The 13,870-nt window shown below is 42.8% G+C and overlaps 1 protein-coding gene across 1 annotated transcript in view; it reads left to right on the top strand.

The window, feature by feature from the left end:
* LOC311246358 (retinol dehydrogenase 13) overlaps positions 1-8,961 on the top strand; it is a gene marked incomplete at its 3' end in the record, with an annotated part of 71,254 nt that extends 62,293 nt beyond the window's left edge. Inside the window, exons 5-7 of the mRNA XM_084336514.1 lie at positions 326-445; positions 6,410-6,614; positions 8,856-8,961. Of these exons, the coding sequence (XP_084192640.1) occupies positions 326-445; positions 6,410-6,614; positions 8,856-8,961 (431 nt within the window). The remainder of the gene's footprint in view (positions 1-325; positions 446-6,409; positions 6,615-8,855) is intronic.
* Between the last annotated feature and the right edge of the window lie 4,909 nt (positions 8,962-13,870).

Raw genomic sequence — 13,870 nt, 5'->3', positions numbered from 1 at the left:
TTCATTGTGCTAAGCTAGGCTAACGTGCAGCCAGATAGCTTTCTACTGAATGCACAGAGGAAACTGGTATCTATCTTCTTGTCTCTCTCTGGAGAAGACGGTAAGCTAATTTCCCAAAATGTTGGCGTGTTCCTTTAACTCTTTAACTCAACAATCTTAAACCAAATGAATCTGTTGTTTGTTGAGTCTGTTGTTTCCCCAGATATTGAACTATTATTATTATTATTATTATTATTATTATTATTATTATTATTATTATTATTATTATTATTATTATTATTATTATTATTATATAGATATGTCTGATATTACATTTTGCTTCTAGGGAAGATCGACTTCGACGATCTATTCTTCACCAAGAGGCCGTACAACTCACTGGTCAGCTACCGGCAGAGCAAGCTAGCCAACGTGCTCTTCTCCAGAGAGCTGTCTCGCAGGCTGAGAGGTAAGGCAAAAAGGATTTGTTGTCATAGAACATCAGCTCTGTTATGTGTAACAATGTTATGTTTGGTGACTGGGTGGTGTAGAGGTCTAAGCACTCATCTATCACCGCAGAGACCCGGGTTCAATTCCCAGCAGCGGTGCCTCCGGCTTAGTCAGTTGTCCCTACCAACACAATCAACAGTGTTTGAGGGTGGGAAGCCGGTGGGGTATGAGTTGTTGCAACAGCAACTCCTACTGGTCGGCCTGTTCAGCAGGGAGGGGATCTGGGGGAGATAGCAGTAACCTCTGCACGTGTTACAGTACGCTCTCCCAGTGAAACTCCTCGCTGTCAGGTGAAAAGAAGTGGCTGGCGACTCCACATGTATCGGAGAAGAAGAATACCCTCCCCAGACCAACAGAGGAGGCACGTGGTAGTCTATACCCTCCCCAGACCAACAGAGGAGGCACGTGGTGGTAGTCTACACCCTCCCCAGACCAACAGAGGAGACATGTCGTAGTCTACACCCTACCCAGACCAACAGAGGAGACATGTGGTAGTCTACACCCTACCCAGACCTCACAGTAGGGCAGCGCAATGGCCAGGAAAGGAGTTGGCATAACGACTAAATTGGGGGATGGGAGCAAAACGAGAGAGGCAAAAATGAAATAAAAACAAAATAAATAAAATGTTAGGTCTAAGTAGGGCTGGGCGACATGGACATGTCATAACAGGATATTTGTCTTGGTTTCAAGTGTTTTTGATGGCATTTTGTTTTCCAGTATAAATTACAACCTGGCATTACCTTATTAAAAATTATATTTACTCATGCAATTTCCGTCACAAATTCTCGATAATACTACTTCAATATGTAATATTTATATATATATTGGATACTAAAGGAGGACATATTATATATATTTTCGACGGTTTTATATGACTTCCTTGCATCTGTGGAACATGTATTTTGCAAAGAAACCTAATTGTATTTATTTATTTTCCAGCACTTCTTTCTTCCCTTGTATTGAACTTGTTTCTTTGGTGGCTGTAGCACAAACACAATGTTAAGCTCATTCTTTCCTTCCCTGCCTGGCTGCTGTTAGGATGAGAGGAGAGCTTTCTCCATTTCATTCAAATTTGTATGGGCTAGTTTTCATTAAGAAATATGGACAATAAGCACTGTTGATAAATGTGTGGGAATGGGTGCGCTTTGCTCCCAGGAAGTAATCACCTCAATAAAGGTGTCCACGCATGGGGAACAACCCGTGGACTCTTTCTGTTAGAAAACCAGTATTTTGTCACTGGACCAAACAACCAAAAAAGACAAAAACTTTAATAAACTATCAGATTGACCGCCACCAGGTCACGCTTCTCAAGGGAGCTGAGACAGAGCTGAGTCAGAGCTGGCCAAGGCTGTGATGTTGTGTACTGATTTGGTAGTGTAAGCTAACCTGTATTGTTTTTATTTTATTTTTTTTAACAAATGTTTTTTTATTTTAATTTTTTTTTGACATGACATACAAACATTTACAGTAGAAATCCACTATAAAACACATAAATGCTCATACTCGTCCCCCCCCCCCCCCCCCCCACCGGACCCCCCTTGAATACATCCATTATTCCGTTTGATACCAAGGATTAATAGTTCATATAATGTTTTATCCTCTCCACCACTTCTGACCAGATTTCTATGCTGGCTTCATTAATACCTAGAATTTGTGCGGTAGATATCTCTAGGTAAATCACATCAAGATAGGTAAGAATCCATACCCTCCGCCACATTTTATCAGGTTGAATCCAGCGTGATGCTATTAGCTTTTTGGCAGCCGTAAGACCGGACAAGATTAGCCTCTTTATATGTACAGAGTGTGATAACTGAGAGACATCATTCAGCAACAATACAGAAGGCATTACAGGTATTGTCAAAGACAAAAATCCTGATAATAGTGTGGTTATTTCTTCCCAAAATATCTGAATGGGGGTAGTTGTTTTGAATGGGGGGTAGTTGTTCTGAATGGGGGTAGTTGTTTTGAATGGGGGGTAGTTGTTCTGAATGGGGGGTAGTTGTTTTGAATGGGGGGTAGTTGTTCTGAATGGGGGTAGTTGTTTTGAATGGGGGGTAGTTGTTCTGAACGGGGGGTAGTTGTTTTGAATGGGGGTAGTTGTTCTGAATGGGGGGTAGTTGTTTTGAATGGGGGGTAGTTGAATGGGGGGTAGTTGTTTTGAATGGGGGGTAGTTGTTCTGAATGGGGGGTAGTTGTTTTGAATGGGGGTAGTTGTTCTGAATGGGGGTAGTTGTTTTGAATGGGGGTAGTTGTTTTGAATGGGGGGTAGTTGTTCTGAATGCGGGGTCGTTTTTCTGAATGCGGGGTAGTTGTTCTTGAACGGGGGTAGTTGTTTTGAATGGGGGGTAGTTATTCTGAATGGGGGGTAGTTGTTTTGAATGGGGGGTAGTTATTCTGAATGGGGGTAGTTGTTTTGAATGGGGGGTAGTTGTTTTGAATGGGGGGTAGTTGTTTTGAATGGGGGGTAGTTGTTCTGAATGGGGGGTAGTTGTTTTGAATGGGGGGTAGTTGTTCTGAATGGGGGTAGTTGTTTTGAATGGGGGGTAGTTGTTCTGAACGGGGGGTAGTTGTTTTGAATGGGGGTAGTTGTTCTGAATGGGGGTAGTTGTTTTGAATGGGGGGTAGTTGTTCTGAATGGGGGGTAGTTGTTTTGAATGGGGGGTAGTTGTTCTGAATGGGGGTAGTTGTTTTGAATGGGGGGTAGTTGTTCTGAACGGGGGGTAGTTGTTTTGAATGGGGGTAGTTGTTCTGAATGGGGGGTAGTTGTTTTGAATGGGGGGTAGTTGAATGGGGGGTAGTTGTTTTGAATGGGGGGTAGTTGTTCTGAATGGGGGGTAGTTGTTTTGAATGGGGGTAGTTGTTCTGAATGGGGGTAGTTGTTTTGAATGGGGGTAGTTGTTTTGAATGGGGGTAGTTGTTTTGAATGGGGGGTAGTTGTTCTGAATGCGGGGTCGTTTTTCTGAATGCGGGGTAGTTGTTCTTGAACGGGGGTAGTTGTTTTGAATGGGGGGTAGTTATTCTGAATGGGGGGTAGCTGTTTTGAATGGGGGGTAGTTATTCTGAATGGGGGTAGTTGTTTTGAATGGGGGGTAGTTGTTTTGAATGGGGGGTAGTTGTTTTGAATGGGGGGTAGTTATTCTGAATGGGGGGTAGTTGTTTTGAATGGGGGGTAGTTATTCTGAATGGGGGGTAGTTGTTTTGAATGGGGGGTAGTTATTCTGAATGGGGGTAGTTGTTCTGAATGGGGGGTAGTTGTTCTGAATGGGGGGTAGTTATTCTGAATGGGGGGTAGTTGTTTTGAATGGGGGGTAGTTGTTCTGAATGAGGGGTAGTTGTTCTGAATGGGGGGTAGTTGTTCTGAATGGGGGGTAGTTGTTTTGAATGGGGGTAGTTGAATGGGGGGTAGTTGTTTTGAATGCGGGGTAGTTGTTTTGAATGGGGGTAGTTGTTTTGAATGGGGGTAGTTGAATGGGGGGTAGTTGTTCTGAACGGGGGGGAGTTGCTCTGAATGGGGGGTAGTTGTTTTGAATGGGGGTAGTTGTTTTGAATGGGGGTAGTTGAATGGGGGGTAGTTGTTTTGAATGGGGGTAGTTGAATGGGGGGTAGTTGTTTTGAATGGGGGTAGTTGCGTTCGGCTCCAGCAGTTGTTACCGCATGGGGTTGCCGTAGAAAACGGAGCGGTGTTCCGCAAGGAAGTTGAACTTTTTTGCCATAACGCAACCCCCCCCTCCACGCTCCCCATGTTAATATTGTAAACTACTTAACGAGTCGTCGCAGTCAACCAGCACCTGCTACCGGGTCTGACGCCTGTGATTCCTATGGTCTCAGCTTCAAATCCACTCGGTGGGATCTCACTGCCCTGTGAATCTGTATCCAGGTTCACGTAGCAATGGGGTGGGATCTCAGTGCCTTAACCCTGGGAAAAGGTACGCTGGGACGAAAGAACGTACGAGGATGCACTTCTCGGGGGGGAGGGCGACTGTGAACTAATAACGAGTCAGTCGCAGTCAACCAGCATCAGCTAACAGGTCTCACTCTTTAGCTCAGCTGGTTAGTGAGGCCGCCTGTGGATCCTATGGTCCCAGGTTCAAATCCACTCGGTTACAATATCTTTAACACACGCAACCCGGACCATCAACAAATTAATCTTAATTATATTCATAGGACATACCTGACTCCTATAAGATTGAACAGAATGGGACTTAAACAAGATTCTCTATGTTCCTTATGTACAAATGGGGATGAGGGTACATTTATGCACATGTATTGGGATTGCCCACCGGTTAAGATATTCTGGGAAGAAGTGTCCCAGCAATTATCAGAATTCTTATTTCTGAACATACCTGTACATCCCTCTGTATTGCTGTTGAATGATGTTTTTCAGTTTGCAGCCCCTATACAGCTAAAGAGACTAGTTTTATCCGGTCTCACAGCTGCTAAAAAGCTGATAGCATCACGATGGATTCAACCGGATAAAATGTGCCGGAAGGTATGGGTTCTTACCTATCTCGATGTGATTTATCTAGAAATATCTACAGCAAGAATTTTAGGTGTCAGTGAAACCAACATTGCAATCTGGTTAGAAGTGGTGGAGAGAATAAAAGCTAGCATATGAATTGTAGTGCCTGGTTAGAAACAAATGAAAATGGATGGATTATCCAAGTGGGGGTCCGGGGGGGGAGAGCGAGCAAGAGCATAATTATGTATTGTATTAGATGGCAAGTATTAGGTATATATCTTGTAAACTACATTTATATTGATTCAAATGGTGATTTACATTGGATGTTTACTGTTAATGCTTGTGTGTCTAATTTTATGTTATGTTTAAAAAATAATACAAAAAAAAAAATACAAAAAAAAAATGTATTTTTAGCTATTTTAAAGGGGTCATTGTCTTTGTATGGAGTTGTCAATCTGACATGTTAATTAGGTGCTGTTGCCATTTCGGTTTGAAGTCTTCAGATTAACAAAACTAAACAAGCTTCCCCTCGATGATGTCACAATGGGATTAATTAGCTTTGATTAACCAATTAGCTGTGCTTTTTGGAGCCAGGAACACTGCCCACCTATTGTACTGCCAAGTATGTAACGTTTTTTTTACTCTTGGGTGTGAGGTAGCCGAAGGAAATTATTAATTTAAAATGTGGTGTGTGCTACACGCATACAAATAATTAAACATTTCAAACATGTTCCACAGATTCGAATAAAAGTTGCATAATATGTCTCTTTTAACACTATAACATCTATATCTTTAACACTAACACATCTATATCTTTAATACTATAACATCTATATGTTTAACACTATAACATCTATATTTTTAACACTATAACATCTATGTGTAACACTATAACATATATATCTTTAACACTATAACATCTATATCTTTAACACTATAACATCTATATCTTTAACACTATAACATTATGTTTAACTCTATAACATCTATATGTTTAACACTATAACATCTATATGTTTAACTCTATAACATCTATATGTTTAACACTATAGCATCTATATGTTTAACACTAACATCTATATCTTTAACACTATAACATCTATATGTTTAACACTATGACATATATATCTTTAACACTATAACATCTATATCTTTAACACTATAACATATATATCTTTAACACTAACATCTATATATTTAACATTAACATCTATATCTTTAACACTAACATCTATATCTTTAACACTATAACATCTATATCTTTAACACTATAACATCTATATCTTTAACACTATAACATCTATATCTTTAACACTATAACATCTACATATTTTTTCAGAGTCTATGTATATGTCTTCTTTCCCGACTTCTTCTTTTGTCAAATGTAGTTATGATCCTGTCATGATCACGTACGTCACCTCTGTAACTTCAGTCATCACTGTAACCCCCCGAACCTCATTCCAGGCACAGGAGTGACGTCCTACAGCCTCCACCCAGGTGTGATTAGGACAGAGTTGAGCCGTCACGTGGAGAGCTGGTTCCCCATGCTGCGGGCCATACTGACCGCCCCCTCCCTACTCCTGATGAAGACCCCCACCCAGGGAGCTCAGACCTCCATCTACTGTGCCGTCACCCCTGGGCTGGAGCGCAAGTCTGGGTGCTACTTCAGGTAGAGACTCCAAGAGCTTAAAGGATATAGGACATGTATACAATATGTTAGTGTACAGTATGTGTGTCCCGTGTGTCTTTTTAAAATTAAGACCCATGTATGGTGTTCCTGTGCTCCAGGACAGTTCGGTCAATATTTGTAAACATGCACCAACTCTCTCCTGAGTCCTGAACATAGAAATCAGAGAGAGAACACCCGGACTTGTGTCAAACTGAATGTACGAGCCGGGGGGCTGCTCCATTGACCACATGAATGAAGCACTGAGTGGGTCTATAACATCTTGAGACTTGTTGTTGCCTTTGAACTACCTTTGAAAAAGTGTAAACATTGGGCCATGGCCTAGTTCTCACAAAAACATTTCAAAGGGAGACTGATCAAGTCTTCCTCACTTCCTGTAATGTCATACAAGGCGCCGCATTGGCTGGCTTACTGCCCCTCTAAGCTCCACGCCATCTAAGCTCCACGCCATCATGGACCACCCCTCCCACCCACTACACACGGACATGGCTGAAAGAAGGAGCACGTTCAGTGTTAGACTAAGACTTCCTAGATGTAACACTGAACGGCACAGGAAGTCCTTCATTCCGACAGCCATTAGACTCTATAATGCATCACTGTGCCTCACTGCGTCACTGAGCACAGGGTGACAGTACAGCCTGGCGAAATCTTCCTCGACACTTAATATTTTTTTTTACACTTCTCACAATCCTCCTGGACACTTTTCACTTAAAATTTCCACAGTTATTACTGTACATTTTACTGTATATGTCTGTATATTTTTGTCTGGATAGTTGTATATTTAAGATTTTAGAATGTATATACATACCAGAATGTAGATCCCGGACCGTATTTTATTCTTTATTCTATTTTATTCTTATTTTTAATATTATAATATTCGTATTCCTATTTTAGTCATATTGACTACCTAAACGTTTATTGTTGTTCAATGTGAGCGATCTGTAGTGCCGAATTTCCCTCTGGATTATTAAAGGATTTCTATTCTATTCTCCCCCCCCCCCCCCCCACACACCTGACTAGAGTAGCACAAGCTGTGAGGGCTGGGTAGGATTGCATGCTGCCCAACGAGGGGGTGTGCCGAAGTTTCTTCCTCGCGCATGTGAGAGTGGTTGGCATTTAGCTCGTCGGGAGACTACAAATACTGCCGACTGCCTTCCACTCATTGCCAGGTCGTTCTGTATCTACCATCAACTGCCGCGCTCCTGGTGAGACATCGTCTTCGCTCTCTATAATCCCACGGGAGGATTTCCTATGTTCTCACTGGGAGACATTGTGCCATCCGTTGCTACCATCTACCGCCGCGTCTCTAGGGTGAGACGTCGTGCCATCTACTGCCTCCAACTCTCTCTCCGTGGGCCTCGTTCCTGGTGTGAGACATCATCATCGCTCTCAATGTTTCCACGAGAGGATTCCTATGATCACACTCTTTTTCCGTGGGTCCCGTTTGCCGAGTTGCACGTCGGCAGTGTTCGGTGGTGTGAGGCATCGTCATCGCTCTCTATGCTTCCACGGGAGGATGCCTATGTTCTCACTCCTTTTTCATGGACCCCTGTTTGCTGTGTTGCCCGTCGGCAAGTGTTCTGGTGAGTCTGAACAGGACCAGACTCAGAACTTTCATTTCATTCATGGACTCTAGAAAGATTCACCTGTGTATTTTGAGTTCTCCCTTAAAGGGACAGTGCCGCTTTTTTGTTGTGAATAAATTATGCCCTTGTTTTGGCTAACTTTGAATACCTGTCTGTGTCGTGCAATTGGGGTCGCATTACAATCCCTAACACAAGCTCCATTAACCCCAATGAGAGATGTAGAGGTTTTGGCTGAATGTGGCTATTTTTTGACCGTATCGCACAGTCTAAGATGTTAAATGGCTAATTTCTCTGACCTGTGGATCCAGCGCAAAACAAGTTAGTTTGAGACGTGTCCAGCAGTCGCACAGTGTTAACGACAGCACTGTGTAAAAGTCTGTAGGAGACAGGAACTGTTCCATTTCCACCGCATCGGCGCTGCTCTGAATGCATTATCTTTGGTTATTGGAGTGTCTTACCTGTCTCTCTTTCCCTCTCCCCCGCTCTCTCTCTCCCCCCCCTCTCTCTCTCTCCCCCCCCCTCTCTCTCCCCCCCCTCTCTCTCTCTCTCTCTCCCCCTCCCTCTATCTCTTTCTCTCTCTCCCCCCTCCCCCCTCTCTCTCTTTCTTTCTCTCTCTCTCTCTCTCCCTGCTGTACAGTGACTGTGCAGAAAAAGAGACTGCCCAGGAAGGCAGGGACGAGGCTGTGGCCACCAGGCTGTGGGAGGAGAGTGCTCGCCTGGTGGGCTTAATAGACAAAGACTGAGGCCGATACTTCCGTCTTCCAGGAACTCAGGACAGACCATGGAACCCCCTGTGGCTGACACGTTAGAATGTTGATCCCTGCTGACAGCCACGTTAGAACGATGATCCCTGCTGACAGCCACGTTAGAATGTTGATCCCTGCTGACAGCCACCTTAGAATGATGATCCCTGCTGACAGCCACGTTAGAACGATGATCCCTGCTGACAGCCACGTTAGAATGATGATCCCTGCTGACAGCCATGTTAGAATGTTGATCCCTGCTGACAGCCAAGTTAGAATGATGATCCCTGCTGACAGCCAAGTTAGAACGATGATCCCTGCTGACAGCCAAGTTAGAACGATGATCCCTGCTGACAGCCAAGTTAGAATGATGATCCCTGCTGACAGCCAAGTTAGAATGATGATCCCTGCTGACAGCCACGTTAAAACGATGATCCCTGCTGACAGCCACGTTAGAACGATGATCCCTGCTGACAGCCAAGTTAGAATGATGATCCCTGCTGACAGCCACGTTAGAATGTTGATCCCTGCTGACAGCCAAGTTAGAACGATGATCCCTGCTGACAGCCACGTTAGAACGATGATCCCTGCTGACAGCCATGTTAGAATGTTGATCCCTGCCGACAGCCACGTTAGAATGTTGATCCCTGCTGACAGCCAAGTTAGAATGATGATCCCTGCTGACAGCCACGTTAGAATGATGATCCCTGCTGACAGCCAAGTTAGAATGATGATCCCTGCTGACAGCCAAGTTAGAATGATGATCCCTGCTGACAGCCAAGTTAGAATGATGATCCCTGCTGACAGCCAAGTTAGAATGATGATCCCTGCTGACAGCCACGTTAGAACGATGATCCCTGCTGACAGCCAAGTTAGAATGATGATCCCTGCTGACAGCCACGTTAGAATGATGATCCCTGCTGACAGCCACGTTAGAATGATGATCCCTGCTGACAGCCACGTTAGAATGATGATCCCTGCTGACAGCCACGTTAGAACGATGATCCCTGCTGACAGCCACGTTAGAACGATGATCCCTGCTGACAGCCACGTTAGAACGATGATCCCTGCTGACAGCCACGTTAGAATGATGATCCCTGCTGACAGCCACGTTAGAATGTTGATCCCTGCTGACAGCCAAGTTAGAATGATGATCCCTGCTGACAGCCACGTTAGAACGATGATCCCTGCTGACAGCCACGTTAGAACGATGATCCCTGCTGACAGCCACGTTAGAATGATGATCCCTGCTGACAGCCACGTTAGAATGTTGATCCCTGCTGACAGCCAAGTTAGAATGATGATCCCTGCTGACAGCCACGTTAGAACGATGATCCCTGCTGACAGCCACGTTAGAACGATGATCCCTGCTGACAGCCAAGTTAGAACGATGATCCCTGCTGACAAATCGCTGGTTGGTCATGTTAAACAGTTGGTCATGTTAAACAGCTGGCTGGTCATGTTAAACAGCTGGTCATGTTAAACAGCTGCTCATGTTAAACAGCTGGCTGACAGATTCCATGGTCTGACACATAAGGAATGCAGTGAAATTGCACTATAACATTATAACACAAGTAAACTTAATGAATGTCAATAAGAACGTTAGGAGAATGTACTGTTCAGTTGTATTTGATAAAGGAATAGATCACCTTTTATTATGTCCATATTTTTACTTGAAAATGTCAGTTGGTCAGTTTACACATGTTGCTCAATTTACCCTTTGGCTGGGATTAACTAACCCCTAGCCTGGATCAAACTACCCCTAGCCTGGATCAATTAACCCCTAGCCTGGATCAACTGACCCCTAGCCTGGGGCAAGTTGAGCCAGAAGTCATATTTCAGTCATATTTTCAGTCTATTTTCATATGCAGTAAACATACTGAATTATGGGTAGATGAGGTAGAGATACTTGTTTTACTTCTGTTAAATATTTTCCTTGGCGAGAGGTAATTGTATGTCAAAACTGGCTCATCTTACCGCACTCACCCCCACTACTACTACTACTACTACTACTACTACTACTACTACTACTACTACTACTACTACTACTACTACTACTACTACTACTACTACTACTACTACAGCTGCTACTACTACTACTACTACTACTACTACAACAACAACTACTACAGCTACTACTACTACAGCTGCTACATACTACTACTACTACTACTACTACTACTACTACTACTACTACTACTACTACTACTACTACTACTACTACTACTACTACTACAACAACTACAACAACTACTACAGCTACTACTACTACTACTACTACTACTACTACTACTACTACTACTACTACTACTACTACTACTACTACTACTACTACTACTACTACTACTACTACTACTGATACTACTACAACTACTGATACTACTACAACTACTGATGATGATTTGATGTTATTTGAATTTTTTTCGTGTCTTACATACAGGTGTATGTCCAGCCCATATGGGCTTACAACACATAAACAATAAGTATATAATAGTATACTTGACAAATTACCTTAATGACATATAGACCAAGATGGCCACAAGAAAAAGAAAATACAATTAAACGTAATATAACACAAGCTGTAAGCAATGTATGTAAACAAAGAAACAAGAGGAATTCATATACAATTATATAGGATATAGTGTGTTTTGTCTCAAGTGCCATGCTTTCTCCAAAAATCCTGCAAAACTGAAGATGTCCTCCACAAAGAAACAACTCAATATACAACTCTCAGACTGCCAAAACAAATCCGGATTTACAATTTGAATTTTCTCAAATAAAGCCCTCCTCAAATCGGTGTACAAAGGGCAATAAAAAACAAAATAATATTCATCCTCCACCACTCCCAGATCACATATAGAACACACAACCGCTCCTCCTCAGGTTTACCTTGGAATCTACCCACTTCCACAGCCAATGGCAGGGTCAGTATGCATCAAATAATGAATCGTGATACTTTGTGTGAAATATGTTTAGTTTGTACCTTTGTTTCTGCTTATTATTGATTGATTTAATAGTTTATTGATTTAAATGGATAACACATACAATTGAACAGGTATACATATCAGCCCACCATTTACCAATAGGATAAAAAAAAACACAAGGCTTGTTTCCATTGCGGTCCTTCAAAATGATGTTCATATGATAAATTTTTTTTGTCTACCAAACTCATTCTATGAATAACAATAGTAGTATGTTCACAAATAACCGGGTCTTTTCTCAACACTGTTGAGAAGTCCATGCTGTTTCTCACACTAGCTCCAGATAGTTAGCCACAAACCAATGCAAAGTCAATGGGGTGGAGCTCCTGTCTCTCTACAAGCTAATATAACTGAAGCTCACTGAAATCTACTTGGTGTGCACTGTGGAGTACATTTCAGTGAGACCTCAGTCAGGCTGTACAGACAGGAGCTCGACCCCATTGGCGTTGCGTCGGTTTGTGGCAAACAAGCCGGATCTAGTATCCGGAGATTAGCTGATCTCAGATCAGATTATCTGATCTCAGCCTACTTTACTAAATGCCATTTGCACTGCCATTGATGATGAAAAGGGGTGATGATTGATGATGAAAATACTCCACGAGACTTCATGCCATCACTGCTTTCCACCACCGGAGGGCAGGAGAGTGAAGCTAAAGCTTGTTCCCTTCCAGAGGCATTATTGTTCCATCTGAATACCTTCTCATTTCAGTAGATAGGTAGCAGATTAGGTTTTATAATATAATTGACTTGCCTTTTGTTCGATATTTATTGACGTAAGCATGCAGTCAATAATTCCAACATAACAAAATGGAACCAAATGATCTTAATATCCAACTTTCGGGTGGACGTTTTTTTCCACTCACAACTGCATAGCTTTGACCAGCGGCCATTGTGACATCATCAAAAGAATGTTCAGTTCTCAAAATTCTAATCTTGTAGAGTTGTTGTTGTTGTTGTTGTTGTTGTTGTTGTTGTTGTTGAATGACCACCTCCCCGTTGCTAAGGAGTTGTGATCTCATTAAGGGATCAATCAGCCAGGTTCCTGCTTGGAGCAGTTTGGTCACTGTGAAGCACTGGAACTGTCATGGTCACTCAGCTCACAGCCTTGTAGGGGAGAAAGGGTCCATGAACATACTGTTACACCAAACTGTCACCTATACAGTACGTGAAATCATGACACATTTAAAGGGGACATATTTTAGTCCTTTTCAACAAGTTAATATAGGTGTTTGAGGTCCCCTAAACATGTCTTGTTTTATGCTGGGAAAGAAAACACTCATATTATGCTTTCTAGCAGCCTCTATACCTGTTTCAGTCCTGTTCTCATTCTTGCAGCCTCTATACCCCTCTGTTTCAGCCCTGTTCTCATTCTAGCGGCCTCTATACCCCTCTGTTTCAGTCCTGTTCTCATTCTATTAGTCTCTATACCTCTCTGTTTCAGTCCTGTTCTCATTCCAGCTGCCTCTATACCTCTGTTTCAGTCCTGTTCTCATTCTAGCAGCCTCTATACCTCTCTGTTTCAGTCCTGTTCTCATTCTAGCAGCCATTATATACCTCTGTTTCAGTTCTGTTCTCATTCTAGCAGCCTATATACCCCTCTGTTTCAGTGCTGTTCTCATTCTAGCAGCATCTATACCGCTGTTTCAGTCCTATTCTCATTCTAGCAGCCTCTATACCCATCTGTTTCAGCCCTGTTCTCATTCTAGCAGCATCTATACCCCTCTGTTTCAGTTCTGTTCTCTTTCTAGCAGCCTTTTTACCTCTGTTTCAGTCCTGTTCTCATTCTAGCAGCCTCTTTACCTCTGTTTCAGTCCTGTTCTCTTTCTAGCAGCCTCTATACCCCTCTGTTTCAGTCCTGTTCTCATTATAGCAGCCTCTATACCCCTCTGTTTCAGTCCTGTTCTCATTCTAGCAGCCTATATACCGCT

Source organism: Notolepis coatsorum, assembly GCF_963971535.1.
Source record: "Notolepis coatsorum genome assembly, chromosome: 19".
In the NCBI taxonomy this organism is placed as follows: Eukaryota; Metazoa; Chordata; class Actinopteri; order Aulopiformes; family Paralepididae; genus Notolepis; species Notolepis coatsorum.
The sequence above is the reverse complement of the archived record's forward strand: the minus strand, read 5'-3'. Positions and strand labels throughout refer to the sequence as shown.